The sequence below is a fragment of the Tetrao urogallus genome (assembly GCF_951394365.1).
Source record: "Tetrao urogallus genome assembly, chromosome: 7".
NCBI classification, from domain to species: Eukaryota; Metazoa; Chordata; class Aves; order Galliformes; family Phasianidae; genus Tetrao; species Tetrao urogallus.
This window is the reverse complement of record NC_136820.1, coordinates 17644401-17666891: the sequence shown is the minus strand read 5'-3', so window position 1 is coordinate 17666891 and position 22491 is coordinate 17644401. Positions and strand designations below refer to the sequence as shown.

At 37.9% G+C, this 22491-nt stretch overlaps 1 protein-coding gene across 1 annotated transcript in view; it reads left to right on the top strand.

Annotated features, from left to right (window-relative positions):
- The window catches only part of PLCL2 (phospholipase C like 2), a gene marked incomplete at both ends in the record, with an annotated part of 97968 nt that overhangs the window by 32675 nt on the left and 42802 nt on the right, over nt 1-22491 (top strand). The window contains one exon of the mRNA XM_079538184.1: nt 18934-21420. Within this exon, the coding sequence (XP_079394310.1) occupies nt 18934-21420 (2487 nt within the window). The remainder of the gene's footprint in view (nt 1-18933; nt 21421-22491) is intronic.

Here is a 22491-nt window from a genome sequence, read left to right as displayed (position 1 = left end):
TATCACATAACAATAAATAGCTCACTAAGCATCAGGAGGTTATTTACTTGTATGTGGGATGATAATCACTAGTGTGAAGGGAAGTGTTGCCAATTGATTCATCCAGCTTACAGAATTCTAACCAGTTTATTGCACTGAATATCCTGTTATGGGTTAAAGGAACACCTTACATGCAAAGCCACCAATTTTTTGACAGTGAAAATAAAATCAGCAGTTTTATGACAGAATTGTTAGTCTGTTTAGGACAGTAACACAGTTCAAATTATGTATTGTTGAAGTCTTGACGCACGGTTTCTAGTATCTACCCTGTTCTCTGATGTTCTGGTCATAGGCTCTTTATTCTACACAAGCTGTCTAGTTGTTACTGCTCTCTGTTTTCTGTAAGAATAAATGGCGTTTCGTTCCGCAGCTGACCAATATCCAAAACAGTAGGGAGTGATCACCGGATCATTAACTGTTGCAGCTAGAGAGGCCTGTCCAAGCAGGCTAAGGCAAGTCCAGGCAAAACTTAAGGAGCCTTAAGGCCTTTGGTATTATTTTAGCAGGAAACCTGTGACACTTAGGTTAACCTCTTACTCAACTGGGTCCCCCTGGGAAAATAAATACAGATTGACTGTATCAACGCAAATAACTGCGTTCTGGAATCTTATGGTTTAATTCATGTATTCTAATACAAAGTTATGAAAGATTGCCATAATAAAATTGAATTTTCTGACTTTCTTCTGCCCTTCCATCACTTGTCAGCTCCTGCCAAGGCCAGTGGGATGCATGGCTTTGTTAAGATGTATTTTACAGTAGCAGTCTTGGTAGAAAAAGAGGATGAATAGTACATAGCTGGTTTTAAGCACTTCGGGCAATACATGAATTTCCAACACTGAAAGAAACACCTGTTTACCACAGTAGGAATTCTGACATAGGCTAAGGTCATTTCTATAACCTTTCCTGCTCTCTTAAAATTACCAGTATCTTCTGTGGGGACACAGCAGGCCATACTCAGATGAGATAAACCTCTCTGTGGTTTCTTGCCCAAGGGAGATAACAAATCTCAGTCTCCGTAGCTGCAGTGAGCTTTGTTTTTGAAGAAGCAGATATTGGAGCAGGGCTTGATACATAGAAGTGATACCTTCTTTTTTTTTTTTTTTTTTTTTAATGGATCCACAGGAGTTCCTGGCAATGCTGTAATGTCTGACAAGGAGTTCTGAACAATAGGCAGTAATGACAGGTGGCTCAGATGCTTACATCGCAGTGCTGTATGTCCTTCTCATTTAGGTGAAGACAGAATAAAGGGGAGAAGTTCTTTGGGCTGAAATTTTACTTGTCTCTGAAAGATGGAACGCAGTGGCATCTTTTCTCTGCTTTGGAATCAGTTGCATCTGTCACACAGTTAGTGACAGGTGGTTTCCACTAGAGCTGCATTTTGTTGATTGATTGAGGGATCTGAGGAGGTCTGAACTCTTGAATTAAGCTGTTTTTATAATCAGACTAGTATCTATTATTTTTCTAACTATCTACTCTATTAACTGATCTAATAGAAGTCAAGAAATAAGTTCTAAAGTTAGGAGGAATATGTATAAAAAGACGCACATAGATGATGTGATTCTCAGAATTGTTTTCCTGGGAAACCATCTAAAACATAACATGTGGTTCATTGGTAGCCCTGGAAACAGACTGCTCCTATCAGTCACTTTTTTCCTCATGAAAGTTTCTCAACCATGATTTCCTTCTTGTAAATCTGCATCTTGCTTTTCAGATGTAGTTTTTATTGTAACTAAATGCTATTCTGAGAGGTTCAAATACTGTGGTAAGGAGAAGAGTAAAAGGATCTATGTAAACTGCAATAATTCTGCTGTATTTCTATGCAGACCATTTAACAGAAGTTTCTGATGGTTGAGCTCCTTAGCACTCTGGAAATAATACTGTACTGGATGGGACCTGCAAGAAATGAAGGGTGTTTATAATGAATTACTGTGGTGAGAATGAATCCTTTATGATGTCGTGCGTACAACTGCAGCTGCTTTTAGAAAACGCTCAAATAAATAATCCTGTGCAGGAGGTCAGGGCCGAATTACTGTTGATTTTTCCAAATCTGGAAAACTTTTACACTCTTTTATTGTACAGCTAATTGTTTCTTGTTTCTAGAAATTCAAAAAGCTTGAAAATAGAAATGTGTCTTATGCTGTGGGGGGAATAGAATCCATCAAAGGGTGGTTTGTTTTTTTTGTTACCAACAACTTCTAATTATCAACTTTCTACTTTTATTTCATTATTATTACAATTCAAACTGGTATTTAGTAGTATTTTATCTTAGGATTTAAGAAAAGTTAATCATTTATTTGCATTGTTTCTCCCTCTTGTTCCGCAAGATTTTTGATGTTTCTAAACAGTTTTGCCCTGTAGTACTGTGCTATGTAGCTCTCCAAAAAGATCTATACTAAAACTATGCTAAAGAGGAAGGAAACTTCTAGTAGCTAAGCTGTCTTTGTCCCTTTTGACAGTTAAAGAATCAAACCTGGAGTCAGAAGCATTTTTTCCAGGCATAAATGAGAGCTTACATAACGTGATGCTCCTGTAGAAAGAATAGCACATTAGTACACCTTTTTCTTAGGTAAGTCATTAACATGCTATGTCTTGGGAAGTAATCTATTTCTCAGTCATTTCTTGCTGCCAAGCAATAAAATATTTCTGAAAAATAGATTTCAAAACTCCCTTTTGAAGTCTTAAGGCAGGAAAACCTAATCAACAGAAACATGTATTTTTAATATGCGATGGTGTTTTGTGCAGTGTCTAGTTCATAACATAGCGAGTGGTTACATTTTGGGAGTGTATGGTACATTGCCTGGGATAATTCACGTCTACAGTTTCCTTTGTTTTGCTCAAATATAATGAGGCGTAGCTAGAATTGCCTGAATCTGCTGTGATTGTGAAAGTTTGTTCCTTTATTTTCAATTTCTATCCCTTTAATTGTGGTACAATTAAAAAACAAACAAACAAACAAAACCCCAACAACACAAAACTTAAAGATGGGGTAAGATGCATTTCAGTTGAAGTTCTTTTATATGAACATAACTGTGTTCACTTTGGAAAATGGGTTGTATGCTGCGAACCAAAGGCAAAAGAGAAAGCCACTGAGATTGTTTTAGTATGTAAACAGGAAAATTGGGCCATGACTTGAAACCAGATCTTATTGTTTCCAAAGAATATTTAATGTCCTGAGTCAAGATAGGTAGGAAAAAACGACAACAATGTATCACATAGCTTATCATTCATAAAAGTACTTGTGGTTTGTAAATTTCTTCATATTACCTGGTATACAGCCAGGTATTCTTAACTGAATGGCTTGGATGCTTTAGACTGAGCAACTGTTTTGGCCTTTGTGCCCTCTTTGCCCGAAAACCTCAGAAACTTAGAACTATTTTGTTGGAATAGCTGTGCATGCAAAGGTCAAGGCAAAAAGTTGTAAAACTTTTAATTTTGAGGTGAATTTGTAGGTCAGTTGAGATTTTATCTGCAAAAATAACTGATTTTTCTTTAGGTATCTTATAGTTTTGTGAATGATTGTAACAGAGATGCAGCACAGAACAAGCTACTGAAATAAGGTTTCAACATGCATTAAATAAGAAGTTACAACACATCAGTGAAATAGTTATACTACTTATTGTTTGTTCTTTCCTTTTAAACTCTACTGACATTTAAAATCCAGTGATACAGAAGCATCAGCCTGCCAGTTTGCTCTTTTTTTGTTTTTAATTTTGGCACTTCAATGGTTGCCTTTATTCTATGGGTTCAAATGTAAGTATTAATACTGAGGGCTTGTCTCCTTTGGATTAGATTTATTGGTATAGGTGACATATAGGGCAGCTCTATTTTTAGGGAAAAGACAGATTCTAACAGCAACCTTTTTTTGCTGGCATAATTTAACTATTGAGAGTGGTGAGATTAGTAACCAAAAGAGACATTTGCAGATAAAACTGTGTCTGTTCTAGTACTTTTTTGGTACACAGGTATCATTTACAGCTGAGATTTTCTTTATCTTTCAGTCAACTGTACACAAAAACTTTCAAAACTCTCTACCACACATTGGTTCCTCTGTATATACTTCATGCATGAAAGTGGTAACTGTGATTTATTTTCAGTTCTGAATGACACTAATAGTCTACTAACAATGAAGCAGGAAAATAAAACAGTTATTACACAAATTCTTCATTGCTGAAGTGGAATTTTTACATTATGTTGAAATAGTGAAGTATAAAGGATGTTTGAATTTGTGATATGTCAAAGATTGAAAGTTTGTTAAAAATCAGTAAACACACCAAGACAGAATAATCAGTCAAAGGCAGGAAACTAGGAAAATAAGGGGGAAGATTTTTTTAGAGCTCATCCACCCTATTTTTGTCTCTGATAAATCAAGTGAGCAAAACATCACGAAGTCATTTAAGCACTATGAGGCTGTATTGTGTGCAGTTATAAGGTCAAGGTAAGGAAAAAGAATGTGGTTTCTAAGTATTATATGAATCATCTTCAATTTTATCTTGACCACTGAAGGTATGCTCTTTTTTTTGTCAATGGTTTAGGTAGATGTGCTGTCATGCTGAGAGAGTGACTTAGTCTCAAAGGCCTTTGGGTTCACAAGGAACAGATACTAATTCCATTATTAGTAATTGAATGGGAGAATTGTTTTGCTTCTCTGATTGGATTCAGTTTTTAGATGCAATTTAAGTTAAATTTTTGTGCTTTGTCGTGTAACTTTTTCAGTATTTGTCATGTGTAGAATATTCAGAGTGCTCCATACAGTGTATTGAGATACTGTAGACAAATACCTTAATGAAAGATTGATATTTCCCTAGTATGTAGTAGTGATTTAAAAAAAAAAAAGTAGTTCTATTTTCCAAGTTAACTTTTCCTCTTCAGAACACAATTGTGGCATTACTATATTTTCAGTGTTGCTAATACCAAGTATTAAATAGAATGAGCTCTGAAAATTCAAAGTAGAATTATTTTTACCTGCCATGTTATCCTGATGTTTGAGTGCATGTTGGACGCATAGCCCTCCTCCACGTCTAGAAGATGTGTGAACTTGATTTTGGGACATAAGAAATTCATGCATACTTTGTCATCATTCCAAGTGCTAGAATTCTTAATTACACTGACAATTTGTGTTAAGATCATCAGCTGTTTGCTAAGATGCATCTGTTGTATGTGGGGTTTCAGACATCACTAGCTTCAGTGTATTTGCTCTTGACTCTTGCATCCTTTAACTGCTTGAAAATGTAATGTAAAAAGCCTTCAAAGTAGGAAAAGACTGGAGGAAACTATTATGCCTAGGGATTTATACATGTTTAATTACGCTTGTTTGGTAAAGCGTACAGGTGACTTAATACATTTGGTTTGTCAAAGCTATGAAAATCTAAAGAGCATATGCCTTGCTTATTGGTTGTTAGCTCAGGTTAAACAAATACTTTACAGTATTTGTTTTTCGTAATCTCTCTTATGTGTCTTTCTGTCATGGGCATCTTCTATTAAATATTTATAGTTCAATGTTCTTTTCTAAGTAATTGTAACTTATGAATAATTAAAGAACAGAGTTAAGGGAGAAAAAGGCATCACTGTAGGGTTCAGAATGAGAGTTTCCTATAATTGTTTGACGACTGTTACATACATCTGAAAGTCAACAAGGAAAACGCATACCAGAATCAGCAGTATCACCTGGTTAGCAAAGGTACTTGGGTTCATGTCTTCTGCTTGCGTAATCATTGAGCAATGGTAACATTCTGAACTAGGCAAAAAAAAAATATTAGAATTTTCTGCTTTAAAAATAGATAATTATAAAAGTTTAATTGTAACAGGCTTCTAAGTAAGTAATACATCTGAAATGGCAACTCAGAAGAATTTGGAAGATAATCTTTTTTTTATCAAGTAGCGTGTTTTAGAAAGTTTCATGTATTGTACTTACTTCAACACTGGATTATGTTCATGGCATTGAAGAGTTAATATTGCTAATAGTCACTCTTCTATTTGAAGAAAAGTAATTTGAGTTGTCTCAAACCACAGAAATATAACAGTAGAACTTGTGAAGTTCTGGTTTTTTTTTTTTTTTTTTTTTTTAGAGCCATCTTATGAAATTTGTCCAAATGTAATTATTCAAGAAGCAGATTTGAAGACACCACTTATCAATTACAATTAAGTAAATCAATTGAAGATTAGGGAGCTCAGGGACATGATTTAGCAGAGGGTTGTTAGGCTAGCATGGTTAGGTTGAGGTTGGACATGATCTTGAAGGTCTTTTCCAACCTGAGCAATTCTAGGATTCTGTGAGCTATAGGGCAGAAGCAATGATCATTTTTAGAAGAAAAATATAAATTTTATTCCTCTTATTGTACTTATTCCTTAAAGGCTACTTCATCTAATTTTACTTGTGCCTTTCTTGGCAAACACTGAGTGACAGAAAAGTACATATAAAAAAAACACTAATATCTTCTCAAGAGAGCAGATGACACTTGGATTGAAATTTGGATAAAATACATGAATTGGCAGTACAGGTAGAAATTAATGCCAAATGAATGGAAGGGAAGTAGTGTAATTTACTGTGTAACTTTGTGGTGAGAGGTATGGTGGGATGACAAATATGGATGCATGAAAAAGTCCAGTCCTCTAATTTAGGTTACAATGACATATACAAATCTGCTGCTCATTTTTTATGAGCCTAAGTTTAAAGTTACACTCCTAAGTGTAAAGTAGCCTACATGGTATTCCCTTGGCTGTCAATTTGAGCTTACACTGCGGAGGAGAGACAGTATACTTGTTTGCTGTACGACTAAATCAGTATTTCGTAACAAACACTGTTGTTTTCACCTACTGGCTGCATTTTCAGCATTGAAAAATATGATTGTTGCCTGCATTGGAGTTCTGTGCCCTTTTCCTTATTTTTTTATTTATTATTTAGATTTATGTAATACTTTAAATTATAATGGAGAACATAATAACAATGGCACTCCAAGATGCATGCTCCAGAAGCTCCTTTTTATCAGGTGGCTTACCCTGTTGTCTGTGATAAACTTTGGGAAAGGTGCTGAACAGGCTTTACCAACAGTTAGTTGGAAGGGTACAGAGGACTGAGCCAGTACTCCCACTCACCTCTTGCTGATCCTCATTCTTCTTTGTCTCTGATGCTGAAGAGGAGCAGTAGAGATGTGATGTACATTTTTGCAGATCCAGTGCTTTATCTGAAATTACAAAATCTCAAACACAGTGATTGTGTGTTGTATCTATAAATTCCTAACGTACTGTATTTTTGCCTTAAACTGTGAAGCCTGACATCTGTGTTACAGACATTATTTATTTTGCCAATTCAAGCAAGTTGTTGTTTATGCCCGAATCAGAAAATAGAAAAATGCATTGCTTTCCAACAGCAGTGAAGACTTGCAGCTATGAATACTTGAAAAAACCTGAGATGTGATTGGAAGTGTGCAGAGATACTGTACCCTTCTGCACCAACCACCGGGTGCCAGGGGCTGCTGAGGCCTTTCCCATCCCTTGGTGCCACTCTGCAGTGAGAGGAGGAGGCAGTTCTGCTGCCCTACAGCCCCCCTTTACCCCCCCTTCACTCTCTATGCCTGGTGCTCAGCAAAGACATGTTCGTGGTCTGCCCTGTGCTGCCTGGGCCCTCGCTCCACTATGCAAACTTTGGCAATGGGGAGATAAGAGGGGCACAGAAGTGTCATTGCAGGCTCTAAAGTACCAAAAAGGAGAGTAATTCACTGTTTTTTAAATTTTATTTTATTATGTTTATTGTCCTGTCTTGAAAAGAAGTCCTAATGTAACAACTAGATTGGACCTTCATGCTGAATGTCAGACCTTCTTCCTGTCTAAAGCAAAGTCTTCTACTTCTCCAAAGATACAGCTGTCTCTGTAGCTTCTCTAACATCACCTGGAGGCTTTATGGAGCTTGGGACCATCTGCTGGGCTGCTCCTGTTGTCCTGGCACTGGAGCTCAGAGAACACCAGTCCCAGTCCTGCTGTCTTCCTTAGGGCTCATCTGGAGGCTGCAGGAATCTTGGGGCTGTCCACTGGACTTCTCCTGTTGTCCTGGCACAGCAGCTCAGAGGATGCCAGTTCCAGTCCTTCCCTTTTCTTCTGAGCTCAGCAAAGAAAAGATGAGAGGTCTTAGAGGGAAGAATGAAGGATGGGGAATAAAGAGTGTAGAAAGATCAGCAGCTAGTGCAGGGGCTTTCTAGTTGTATAATCAATAGATATTAAGATGTTATAATCACAAAAGAACAAGAGAATTAGGCAAAGTAGACTAAGATAATAAGGAGAATAAACAGAAGGCTTACCTATATGCTAGGCTCACCTACAGAAGGCACCAGAAGAAGGGATCTCCAGACGAGATCCTTCCCTGCTGGTAGCCAGCTCTTAAATAGGTCTAGGAGGGCTGGAGCCAGGCTCCACCCTTTCCGGTCACACAGGTGAATTGCCTTCAGCTGTGCTCCTCTGGCTGACTCATGGCTGGCCTCAGGTGATCAATCAGAGGTTCAGGCCGTGACTCAGCAGTTCCCATACACTGGTGGATAGTGACTCCTCAACACTGAGATCAAATTTGAGAGCCCTGGTATACTGCTGACACACATGGCAATATCTCCAAGCAAGCGCAATATTGTGGCGCCTGTCAAGCCCTTATAGAGTTGGATGCAGTACTTCCTCTGGAGGTAGGTCCATGTCCATGGACTTGACATTGCTATTGTCTTGGAGCTGCTGCTCCTCTGAAGCTAAAGCTGCTTTGGTGGGGGAAGATCCATCCTCCTCCTCTATGGCTGTTTTGGTTGGGGGGAGGCTCTGGCCTGAGAGTCAACTTAGTTACAACAGGTGGGATTCTGCAAGACTCCATTTTCAAGCCACTTACTTATCTATAAGGTTTTCAATTACTCTGATAAAGATCTGGAAGTTATATTAAGTAAATCTGTGGATGAAGCTAAATTGGGAAGTGTTGGTACCCTTGAGGCTGCAGAGACCTTGCACCAAGATCTTGCCAAATTTGAGGGTAGTTACCATATGCATGTAGAAGAGCAAGTGCTGGATTCCGAACCTGGGATGGGGCAGCCCTGGCTCTACATACTGGCTGAGGGATGAGGGGTGAGAGAACAGCCCTGTAAAAAAGGACCTGGGATTCTAGTTGGCAGCAAGTTGAATTTGGGCCAGCAGAGTGGCTTGACAGCCCAAAGGGTCAACTGTACCCTTGACTGTACCAGACTCAGCACTATCAGTGGGTGAAGGGGTTGTCCTGCTCTGCTCTGCACTGTGTGTCTTCACCTTGAGCACTGGCTGCATATTAAGGTGCCGCAGCATAAGGGGGAGATAAAAGCTGATAAAAGCATCTTAGGAAGGGCTACAGATATGGGGAAGAGTCTAGAGAATAAGATGTGAGGAATGGCCGATGTCCCTTGGTTTGTTCAGCTCAAAGCAGATGAGGCTGAGGGAAGCTCCTCCTAAGGGGAGCGCTGATCTCTTCTATCTGGTGACAGCAACAGGGTGGGAAGAAATGGCATCAGTGGCTGGTTAGGTTGGATGTTAGGAAAGGTTCTCCACCAGCAGGTGATGGGCATGGAACTGGCTGTCCAGGGCAGTGGTCGAAGCCCCAAGCTGCCAATTCAAGAAGCATTTGGATAATGCTTTCAGACAAAGGATTTTAATTACGCTCTTTGCTTTGTCTGTCTGGGAAGCCAGCCTATGGAGAGGACAGGGAGAAACTCCTGAAAACGTACAGTGTGTTCACAGAACCATGGTATCAGAATGGTTTGGATTGGAAGGGATCTCTAAGATCATATAGTACCCTTAAGTAATTTTTAACAACTTTCTGTTGATGCAATTTCCTCTATCACAGTTTAGGACTGATCACTTCTTAGTTTTCATAAATAAGTACTGTAGTTTATATGAGTTAGGTTAAAATACTGGGTTTCTTTAGATCTGAAATGTGTATGGTTTTGGTTTTACTTAGTTTGTGAAAACTGGATGCCTGTTTTGCTCCACTGGAAGTGTTACTCAGAAGCCTGAACATTAACTGACTCAATGAAAATAAAAACTTAGACTTCCATGCCAAGTATAACTTGGTCTTTCGCTCTCTTTAGGCTCCCAACAGTGTAGGCAGTTTCCTTTGATGCTTCTTATTTATTTTCTTTTGAGATCAGACTTTTCTTCCCTTTCCCTTTCTCACCAGTGTCAGAAGTTAATCTTTGAAACCAAATGACTCTTTATTATAACATCATCAATGTATCCTCACTGGATGTACACATATAGGAAAGAATGCTTCAGTGGTGTTTTAGTGTCATTTTTACTATTCTATTTTAATATTCAGATGCAATATTCTCAAGTTCTCTCATTATGAATATTGATCTATAAATGGAACCACATTTCTATGAGCTACAGCAGTTGCTGAACTTAATTGGCAGCATGAAACTGCAGAATGGAGAAGACTTGGTTGTTATAGGTGACTATTTCTTTTTAATTTATAAATGCTACTAGTCAAAATCAAACATGGTTTAAATAGTTGCTACTTTATTTTCAGTGGAGTAAGTAATATCAAATTGTTTACTTTCTTTTGAAAAACATATGGAATAGACCTATGTGTGCTGAGTTAATATGTAGTGAAATACCACTTTGATTTAATGTTTAGTTTAAAAAAAGCTAATTAATGGATCCTCAAGAGGCCAAGCATGCATTTTGCTGCTGTACATGACTATGTGAAGAGATGGCTAAGCTATTTTAGTATGTAGGCTCTATTGCAGTTAAAATTGAGGCTGAGAATTAAAACTTCAGAATGCCTGTTGAAAGCTGGGGGCAACAGGAGTGCTCAGTGCAATCACTGTCTTGTCATTTACTTTTACAAAGAAAGCTGTAATTGCTTTTCTAGTTCTCTGTGTAGACACCTCCAGAGTGATTTGCAAGCAACAACGGTTACCAGTATCATCCAGTTCACTTTTCAAGATATGCCTTCAGTATGTTCAAGCTGTTAGTTTTAGTGCTGGAGTTTGGATGTTCTCTTATCCTGCTTAGCTTGTGTCATCTTTAGGACCTGAGTGACGGAGTTCTGAGAGCAAGTAGCAGCACACATGTGAATGTGTCGGTGTCTTTGTCGGAGAAGTGTTGTTGGAGAACCTCTTAGCAGGGGTTCAGCCTTGTGACCTGCTCAGAGAGCATTTGGACTTTCCAGAGCCTAAAGCTACTCGAGACAGAAACACAAAAACATTAAATAAACGAACAACAACAAAAATATTGTGTAGCTTTAGTGAACTGATGAAATGACTAAGCTCTTTTGTAAGAAGTTGTGCAACGAAGTCCTTAGCCCTGACTTTATTTGCAAAAACATATCCTGCTATTTCCCCGCTCATCACAGTCAGTTAACAAAGTTAAATTGTTTGCTCTAAAAATAACCTGGGACAATACAAACCATTATTCTCTGCACTTTCTAATTGCTATTGTAGTGGTGATGTCTCTCATGTAGTAATTGTGTTTTTCCTGGTGTCCCGTTTTCTTGAAGTGAAGTGGAGCTAAATGACCCATGAGAGCTCTGAGAGCTTTAATTCTGTTGTTTCATGATGGTGTAGTTCTTTCTTATACCTTGCTGTTGTGTTCAGTATGCTTTTGAAATTCTTGATGTTCATCTGATCACACAGCAAATCAGTTCAGTTCACTAAAACTACAGAAAACTAATTCAGCAAACATGGGATTTTTTTTTTTTTTGCTTCTTCAGTAAGTGAGGTAAATTCACTCTCTGAATGTGAGACAGACACTGATGCTGACCTGAGGAGCTGGGATAGGAAGAAGAAAATAAGATGCACCTGCGATAGGATGAAGAAGAGACATTTAAGGAAGGAATAGCAACAGTAAGGTGGACATAGCTCCCTTTCTTGTTGGTGTTCAGCTGTTGGCTTAGTGGTATCATGAAAGCATGCAACTAGCTGATCTGAAATAATACAGATTGTTTTTGTTTGAAGTTTGAACTAAGACTTGCCCTGCATCCATGTTCCTTTAATAATAGATTTCTTTTAGCAATAAAGACAAAAAGATAATGAATTGTTACTTATGCAGCTAATCTTCATATTTTTCTTTCCCCATCATTGTTATTTCTAACATTGTGTACTGTCTCTAATTGGAGTCAATCCACCACACGCTGAAAAAATACAATTCTCCTAAAAGACTTATTCAGACATCAAATATGCCATGAGTGCAAGCTTGGAAAAATATTTAAATGCTGAGCTCAAATTTAGTGATTCACAATGAGTGGGAGGCCCTGTATTTTCAAAATAGCTGGTGTTTTGTCTCCTCCCAAATGTCTGTTATTTCAGTTGAATGTTCTTTACTTTGTCTTAAATATAAATGTTGAGGACTGTGTGCTGTTGAACAGTAGCTACAATTCGATTCAGAGACTATTGTACTCAATGTGATGCAATACACGCTGTTTCTGAAAGTGTTTGGAATTCTGTTAGCTAAACTGGTAATTACTTGGAGAGTTTTCTCTTATTTTGATTTTCATATGCTCTGCAAGCTTTGTACAGCTGTGTTAAAGCACTATAATGTGCATGCTTTTTAGTGAATTTGGGTCACTGTGTTAGTGAAATTCTCATTGCAGTGACAACTTAAGAGGTACTGATATGAGCACCTTACATATCTGGAAAGAGGAGTGTGGCTGAGTGGTGACTCATGCAGAGAGGGGCTGTACCGAGGATGTAGAGCTCCACCCTTTGAGAATATGGTTCCTAATGGGGAACTGTCTACCCTCCCTCACCATCTTTTTTATAACCCTCTATTCCAAAGAAGACCTTGCCTCCTGCACCCCTAAAAGGTCAATCTAGTGCTTGTGCTTTTCTTGGGGAAAAGCAGAATGTGGAAACCAGAGCCATTCTGAAAGTGCAGGTTGTTGAACTGCCAATGAAAAAAAATTCAGTCTACATTAATATGTAGACATACTTGGAAGAAGAACTACTTTCATATTTTTAATTAAGTGTAATTTAAAATAATTAATAGACTTGGTTTTGTGTGTTTTTTTTCCTATATTGTTAAAATAACTTAATGACTTCACTTGGTCCAGTGCCATTAATATGTATGCCTGATAGTGCATGATGCTTTTATCACTTTCAGACAGAATTTGTAGAATCATAGAATGGCTTGGATTGGAAGTGATGTTAAAAGTCATCTAGCCCAATTCCATGCCATGGGCAGGGCTGCCACCCACCAGCTGAGGCTGCCCTGGGCCGCATCCAACCTGGCTGTGAGTGCCTTCAGAGATGAAGCATCCATAGTTTCTCTGGGCAGCTGTGCCAGTGCTTCACCACACTTTGAGTAAAAACTTTCTTCCTGACATCTAATCTAAATCTCTCTTCTTTCAACTTAAAACCATTCTCCCTTGTCCTGTCACTATCTGTGCGTGTAAACGATTGCTCTCCATCTCTTTTATAAGCCACATTATAGTACTTGAGGGTCACAGTGTGATCTCTCCAGAGCCTTCTCTTCTCCAGGCTGAGCAAGTTCATCTCCCTCAGCCTCTCTTCACAGGAGAGGTGTTCCAGCCTTCTGATCATCTTTATGGCCTTCCTCTGGATGCATTCTGACAGTTCCACAGCTTTCTTATGCTGGAGGCCTCAGACTTGGAGGCAGATGGGGCTTCATGAGGGCGGAATAGAGGGGGAAGTGCACATCCCTTGTGTTCCTGGCCACCTCTCTTTTAATGTAGCCCAGAATACGGTTGGCCTTCCAGGCTGCAGGTGAATGCTTGTGGCTCATGTCTAGCTTCTCGTCCACCAGAACCCTCACACCCATCTCCACAGGGCTTTTCTCAATACTTCTTCCCCTAGTCAGTACTCATGTCTGGGATTGCCTCAGCACAAGCACAGCACCTTGCACTTAGCCTTGTTGAGCCTCATTCACATGGACCCCCTTTCAAGCTTGTCCAGGTCAGCTTGGTGTTTTGCAAACTTGCTGATGGTAGTTCACATGTTATGGATTGTTGGTTGGAAGTTCAACCTCTACTGCCATACCACCAACATCCACCTCTGTTGTCATGGACATAATAACATAATAAAATAGGTGGCATTATTTTAGAGCTGCCCTCCTGTATAACTTTAAAATCAGGGCTAGATTTTCTGTAACAGTGATGTAAAATTTCTAAACTGATTTTAGTTGCAGTTCCTTTTTTTCCCTTCTTCTTGTACTGACTCACACACAAAAGCTTTCTTAGTTTCTTTTATAATGTTGCATGTTTTGGTCTGCAATGAGCTGGCATCTGTACACAGATGATCCATAAATAATAATGATGCATTTTTTAGTGTTTGGAGAAATAAATGATCATTTCTATTATTACCACATTTATTAAGCATACTTTTTTGAAGAGAGCTCTATGTTTTTCTGCTATGCAGGATTTTGAAGAAAAGTACAATAAATAAGCAGGGCTTCAATTCTTTTTTAAAGTAAGCCACTTTCTGAAATAGACTTATGTTATAGATGGCATTGTTAAATTGGGTGATTTTTGTAATTGCTGCTGCATTGTATTTGAAGAAAATGGGCAGATTTCATAGTGAAATGTGCCAGTTAAGCATCACACAAGGAATAAAAGTAAGTCATTGAGTTATATAAAATGTGACAAGGGTAGTTTCCTCTGTGTTCATCGCAGAGATCGCTAGATTCTCAGTCCTGTCATAAAACAGTGAATTGTATTGCAAGCATTGGCTACAGATGCCATTAAATTACTTCCAAAACAGCTTTTTGCTAGATGACAGTAAATTCAGGCCTGCAGCTCCTCATGTGCTGGGAGAGCGTTTTTGGGGTGGGGATGGAACTGCCTTCCACTCTTCTGCGCAACCTCTGGTGCATAACCACAAATGGAAATGTAAGGTAAAGCTTAAACAAGGGGAATGACTATTTCTCTGAGCAGGCAAGTCTCAGAGTTATGGTCCCTGCTGCGTGGACTGCCTGTGCAGTTAGCATTTGGAGTCACCAAGTGAAATGTTTGCAGAGTATCAACACCAGGAGCTTTCACTTCCTGGACAAGTGCTCTAAAAATGTGTCATTCTGCCACTTCCTTTTGTTACCGTTGTCTCATCACTGTAAAGCAACGTTTCAAAAGGAGTACCTTTGTGGGCAAAAGGCAGACAAAGGCTTCACCTTCAAATCCCAGTTACCATAACTACCACATCAGAACTGCAGGTAGCTATGGAGGCAGATGGAGTCATAGTCTCCCATCTCAGAGACCCCCACTGGCTGATCCATGGGAGGGTCATTCTCTGCTGTGTGGAGCTCACTTGCATCTCCGCAGACCCTTCACCTCCACCTTGGGAAGGCTGGGGGCTGTCTTGGCTCTACAGCTTTCCTTCTAGAACACCTTACATTCTCCTATACCAAGCGATATCTGAACTTCTGGGTTATTCTTTTTTTGGCAACAGTGCTTTCTTAGTCACGTAAGTATTTCATTGTTTTGTTTTGTGAGAGAGATAGTAATAATAAACAAGTTACCATGGAGAGACTCTTTGAACAAGCCTGTCTTCTCTATGTGCTCTTTTAAGCATTTTTCTTCAGCTTTCTTTAAGTGCTATAGATGTCAGCTGGGATTATTTCTGGTGTTTGAACTTGCTTTCTGTGGGCACAAACTCCTGGATAAACTAAACTCTTTGTGCTGTTCATCTGCACTTTTTCCATCTCAAAATTTGTTGGAGATGAAATTGGATGTGACACCTGTTTTTGGAAATGTATTGATGAGGTGGTCATTCTGGTTTCAGCGTTAATGCCTTCTAAAGAACATGCAGTCCTAAAAGTTCTGCTTTGTGATGACAGGGTCAGTTATAATCCGAATAGTGATGTGATACTAGAGAGCTCTTTCAACAAAAAATCTAGTTTCTGTGATGGACAGAATTATGAAGCCATGCTGGAGAGGTTTCACTTTGAGCATCTTGAATAGCATTGAGAACACTGTTTTGTGAATGCTGAGAAATTGTCAGATACATGAAGTTTGCTAATCTGTAAGTCAGACATAAGGCCATGAGAGGCTGGATCCAGGTCACGAATGCACCCCAAAGTCAAGGAGAAATCCTCCACATTATATAGCAGAATACATCTGTCTTCTTTTCCATGTCAGACTCTATTGCGGAGGCTCACAAACTTGTTAAATACAGAATATGCAATTACATTTTCAGTATATGAGGGAGAGTTTCCCTTGTCTTTCTCTTCTGTAAATCTTCTGTAATTTGGTAGATGGTCCTGGCCTGTGTCTTTGTGAAAATATCCTTTAAGTTCTTTTGTTTATTCAGATTGATTGTGACTGTCCCTGTGTCTATTGGGATGAGGACTCTTGCAACCTCAGGATCCCTGGTCTTTTGAGAAGCAAATCTTATGATCAGTATTCTGGAGCTCAGAGCTGTGAGAAACTCTGCAGAGTATTTTAAAATTTGTCTTTGTGGTTATCACATTCAAGGAGTGATATCTACTGCCAGCAGGCTTTACATGAGTAAGACAAGTGGGGCAACTGTTTTGCCCTGCAGAAAAGTAGAATGCTGTTGAAATGGCCTTGGATTCATCTAGCAAGCAAGTAAAATGGTCTTGCACGTGCTAGATTAAATTATTCTTCTAATACATATGTGTGAACTCCAATTCAGGCTTTCAGAAACTGCTTGCGAATGAGAATTCTGTGAGATGGACTTGCTAACGTTAGATGGCATCAAGAAACTGCACTTTTTTTTTTCTCCCTTGCTATTTGGTGTCTAGGATCAGACATGGTCTTGATGGAGAAAGGCATACATTGTTTTTTGGCTTTAAAAATACTGATTATGAACAGGCAAGGTGATACTTCCCAACCCTTGATGCTTCTCATGTCAGGAGGTTATCTGCCATCTGTCTCATGAAGGAGTTTATGGATCATATTCCCCTCCTAGATTTGTGTCTGAAAAATCTAAGCAGTTTAGCACACTTCATTTCAAGGCCCGAGACACCGGAAAAGAACTTCATTGCTCAGTTCTATGGGACTCACCCTTCTTTTCCTTCAAATTCAGTGATATGGATAAATGAGGCTTAAAGTAGAACTAAAACCTTGGATAAATGAGGGTTAAAATAGAACTAAAACCTTTGTGAACAAAAATCACATTTGTATTTTTTTTTTTCCAAGTAAGGAAACTTTCCTTTGTTTGAAAGCAATCTTAATGACCGAACTACATGAAATGACATTTCAAGTTAGCCTTGCATAATATCCATTGCAGAGGTTTGGACTTAGACTAAATCAGTCCTTTGTAGGGTTATTAATTTTTACTAGGCTCTGGAGAGCTTGTGTAAAGGATATTCTGCTGTCATTAAAGGTGCAGTAATCATATGGTTAATTATTTTTTCCAAACATGGAACCACGAATATTAAGTCTACTTCACTGTTTTCATTGAAAAGCTTTGCAGTGCTTATGAATTGAATCATAAAAACAGAATTATTGCACATAATTTTTAACTCTATGAAATTAAATGAAGAATATATATGACATGAACTGAAAGTGCATTCTCTATAGGATGATTTTTATTTGAATATCTGTTTGTATTTTAGTTGTTAAAAGCTTTCTTTTCCTCTCCTTTCTGTCTTATATGTGATGCTTATTTGCACCGGGATGTACTTCAAATGGAAAACTGTTCGACGGAAAATTAACAATTTTGTTGTAGAAATCTGGATACGTTTTTTTCAAGCAAAGCTGGAATATAAGAACACTTCTAAATGGGATATCTAACATAAAAAGGTTATTCCATTAAAAGATTATTTCAGACTAAAAGTCTTATAGAGTTGCTTCTCAGTGCATGCAACTGTTTAAACTGTTGCAGTATTTTTTATTCTTAAAAAAGATGCAGATAATGAAAGCAAAAAAAAATTATTGAGGAATTGATTGTATCTAATCTGTTATTGACTTATACTTGTTTGAATCAATATAAATAGCAATTAAGCTAAGTGACATTATTTTTCTTCTTAATTTTGTTTGATTAATGAATTAGATACCTAGTCTTCTATCAAGGCTTTCTCTAGCAGGCTAAGAACTCAGGGTTCTTTCATAGTTTTATGAGCAAAGGTGAACTTTGCTTCCTTTCTTGACCAGGTCTTGCCTTTCCATTCACTGTCTTTCTGACCATGCACATCTTCTTTGGAACTTGTTAACCTTTAACCCTCTCAGGCACTCCCTCCTGAGTCACTGTCACTGTATTTCCTGAAATTCAGAATGTAGAGTGAATTATCTGCTCCAGTCCTGTCATTTATTTTTCAGTGTAGCTCATTAAGACTAATGTGGATTTTTTCTAAAATGTGTGTTTTTCTAAAATGGGGCTGGGATGCATGTGACAATACTATAGACAGACTGAGAGAAGAACATGGATGGGTGCAGTAGAGGAGGGATCTAAGCATGTTAAGTGCTGTCTTGTCTGTACACTTAGATAAGGACCATATCCTATGAATTTTAAATAACTAATTTTGTATTATTGTTTCTCTAGTATTCTTGAGAAGATCACGTTGGCGTGGTATTAAAGCATTGCATTTTGTTTTGCAAGTATCTGTAGTACTATGTAAAGGCTCAGAAGATATCTTACTTCCTACTGCCTTGGCTGTAGACCAACTACGTATTTAAATAGATTATTATTGATAAAATGTATATATACAACATTATTATTTTATTAACATTCCTAAAACTTTCCTTGATTAATTCTGTGTTTATGAAAAATACATTAAAAAAAAAAAATGTTATGTCTATACAGAGGAGCAAATGTTAAGCTATTATCAATGTTTTAATTTGTAATGATTCCAATACAAATGTGCTGGTCATCACATGCAGACCTTCTCGGAGTGCTTTATTAACTTTCAGGTGTAAGCTGAAACCTATTTCAATATTGAGCAAAATGATACTGATACATGTTTTCTTTTCTTTTCTTCCCCCCCGTTTACCAGGATGGTACGAAACAAAAACGAGAACGGAAGAAGACGGTGTCTTTCAGCAGTATGCCAACTGAGAAAAAGATCAGCAGTGCAAGTGACTGTATAAATGCAATGGTTGAAGGCTCTGAGCTCAAAAAGATTCGATCCAATTCCAGAGTGTATCACCGATACTTTCTTTTAGATGCAGATATGCAATCCCTACGCTGGGAACCTTCAAAAAAGGATTCTGAAAAAGCAAAGATTGACATCAAGTCAATCAAAGAAGTAAGAACAGGAAAAAATACAGATATTTTTCGCAGCAATGGAATATATGACCAGATATCAGAAGACTGCGCTTTTTCAATCATATATGGAGAAAACTATGAGTCACTAGATCTTGTTGCTAACTCAGCAGATATTGCAAATGTTTGGGTTACTGGCTTAAGATACCTGATTTCTTACGGAAAACATACTCTAGACATGATAGAAAGTACTCAAGATAATATGCGGACTTCATGGCTTTCACAAATGTTCAGTGAATCGGATGTAGATAATGTAGGACATATACCCCTGTGTAATGCTGTACAGTTTATAAAAGACTTAAATCCTGGTTTAAAAACAAATAAAATTGAATTAAAATTCAAGGAGTTACATAGATCCAAGGAAAAAACTGGTACTGAAGTAACAAAAGAAGAGTTTATTGAAGTTTTTCATGAGCTTTGTACTCGACCTGAAATCTATTTCCTGTTGGTTCAGTTTTCAAGCAATAAAGAATTCCTAGATACCAAGGACCTTATGATGTTTTTAGAAGCAGAACAGGGTATGGCACATGTCACAGAAGAAATAAGCCTTGAAATTATTCAGAAATATGAGCCAGCCAAAGAGGGCCAGGAAAAAGGTTGGCTTTCTATAGATGGGTTCACGAATTACCTTACTTCACCAGACTGCCACATATTTGACCCAGAACATAAAAAAGTTTGTCAAGATATGAAACAGCCATTATCTCATTATTTTATAAATTCATCTCATAATACATACTTGATAGAGGATCAGTTTCGAGGGCCTTCTGACATCACGGGTTATATTCGTGCTCTTAAAATGGGTTGTCGCAGTGTTGAACTGGATGTTTGGGACGGTCCAGATAATGAGCCTGTGATTTACACGGGACATACAATGACTTCTCAGATTGTCTTCCGTAGTGTGATTGACATTATTAACAAGTATGCATTTTTTGCTTCAGAGTATCCTCTTATTTTATGTTTAGAAAATCACTGTTCTATAAAACAGCAGAAAGTGATGGTACAACACATGAAGAAAATTTTGGGAGACAAACTACATACGCAGTCTCCAAACATTGAAGATTCTTATCTTCCATCACCGGAATCACTTAAAGGAAAAATACTAATTAAAGCAAAAAAGCTTTCCTCAAATTGTTCTGGACTAGAAGGAGATGTTACGGATGAAGATGAAGGGGCAGAAATGTCACAAAGAGTGGGGAAAGAGGGTGTAGAACAACAAAACTCTTTGACTGGGAAACGATTTCAGCTTTGCAAAGAGCTCTCTGAGTTGGTAAGCATATGTAAATCAGTTCAGTTCAAAGAGTTTCAAGTTTCATTTCAGCTCCAGAAGTACTGGGAAGTGTGCTCATTTAATGAAGTGCTTGCTAGCAAATATGCCAATGAAAACCCGGGAGACTTTGTAAATTATAACAAACGTTTTCTTGCCAGAGTTTTTCCCAGTCCTATGAGGATTGACTCTAGTAATATGAATCCCCAGGATTTTTGGAAATGTGGTTGTCAGATAGTAGCCATGAACTTTCAGACGCCTGGATTAATGATGGATCTTAACATTGGTTGGTTTCGACAAAATGGGAACTGTGGCTACGTCCTTCGTCCTGCTATCATGAGAGAAGAAGTATCTTTCTTTAGTGCAAACACAAAAGACACTGTGCCTGGAGTTTCACCTCAGCTGCTTCATATTAAAATCATTAGTGGGCAAAACTTCCCTAAACCCAAAGGATCAGGTGCCAAAGGTGATGTTGTGGATCCATATGTCTATGTTGAAATACATGGAATCCCTGCTGACTGTGCCGAGCAAAGGACAAAGACTATGCACCAGAATGGTGATAATCCAATTTTTGATGAAAGTTTTGAATTTCAAATAAATTTACCAGAACTAGCAATGGTGCGTTTTGTAGTGCTGGATGATGATTACATTGGGGATGAGTTTATCGGGCAGTACACTATTCCCTTTGAGTGTCTACAGACTGGTTATCGTCATGTTCCTCTGCAGTCTTTAACTGGTGAAATGTTAGCACATGCTTCCTTGTTCGTGCATGTGGCCATTACTAATCGAAGGGGTGGTGGGAAACCTCATAAGCGGGGCCTCTCTGTGAGGAAGGGCAAGAAATCACGGGAGTATGCTTCTGTGAGAACACTGTGGATTAAAACAATAGATGAAGTGTTCAAGAATGCTCTCCAGCCTATACGAGATGCCACGGATTTGAGAGAAAATATGCAGGTACAGTTTTTATGGTGAATTTATCAGTACGTTATGTGTATTTTTGTATTATGATACGTAAATAATATGTGCTGTTTAGAGTCTTATTGCATTTTGTAAGTTACTTGACTCAAGTCTAATGCTGAGCAGCTTTAAAAACTGATTATATTAGAGCAACTTTTGGGGTGATACCATCTACTGATGTAAACTGTGATTCATACACATAGTTTGCTATTTTTTTCTGTGTGAAAAACGAGATTCAGAACTCAAACCTGTAGACTAGACCTGTCTTTGAAAAAAATTATTAGATATATGCTAGTAGAAAGTACAGTAAGATTTTAGCTTGTTTTTGCAGAACCCAGGAGATCTAACTTCCAAATGCAATTTTTGGAGATTCTAATAAAGATTTCAGGTAAATAAGCTCTTTTTAGTTCTAAATCAGAGGACTTTAAAGTTACATTTTATTTAGTAAAGCTTTTAACTAATTACAGACTTCTGAAGAAATACTAGCAGTGATCTGTAAAATTCAGCAACTTCATCTGAAATGAAGTGCCTTATTAAATCATCATACTTTTATTTAACATGAAGGGGAAACTGATCAAAGACATCAGCGTAGATAAATTTTCTTCATGAATAATGTTATCTTGAAGAGATTTTATTAGTAGTACAGTTTTAAAACTGGTTTTTCTCTTTATGGAAGAAGAAAGTATTTCAGTGTTTTGAAGCTCCCCCATTCTATTTGATATATAAAATTACTGTACTAAGAAATTATTTGAAAGATATGGAGATAATATTTTGGTTTGTGAAAGTGTTTTGCTTTACAATCTAGGTATAGAGTGAGCTTTATGTGTAGTTAATCTCTTGAAGCATAAAATTCTGTCATATAAGAGGTACTGTATTTTAAAATGGCTTTCAAGGAATAGCTGAATCTGAGATTTAAGGAGAGCAAAAACGTGCAGGTTTTGTAGCTGCTTTAAACTCTTCACTGCATGTGCTGCATTGTTTTCCAGAGTTGCTATAATCTGTCAGTCTTTGCAGTATGATGTCTTTGAATGGCAGATATTGGAAGATGTCTTAGATATTTTATTCTCT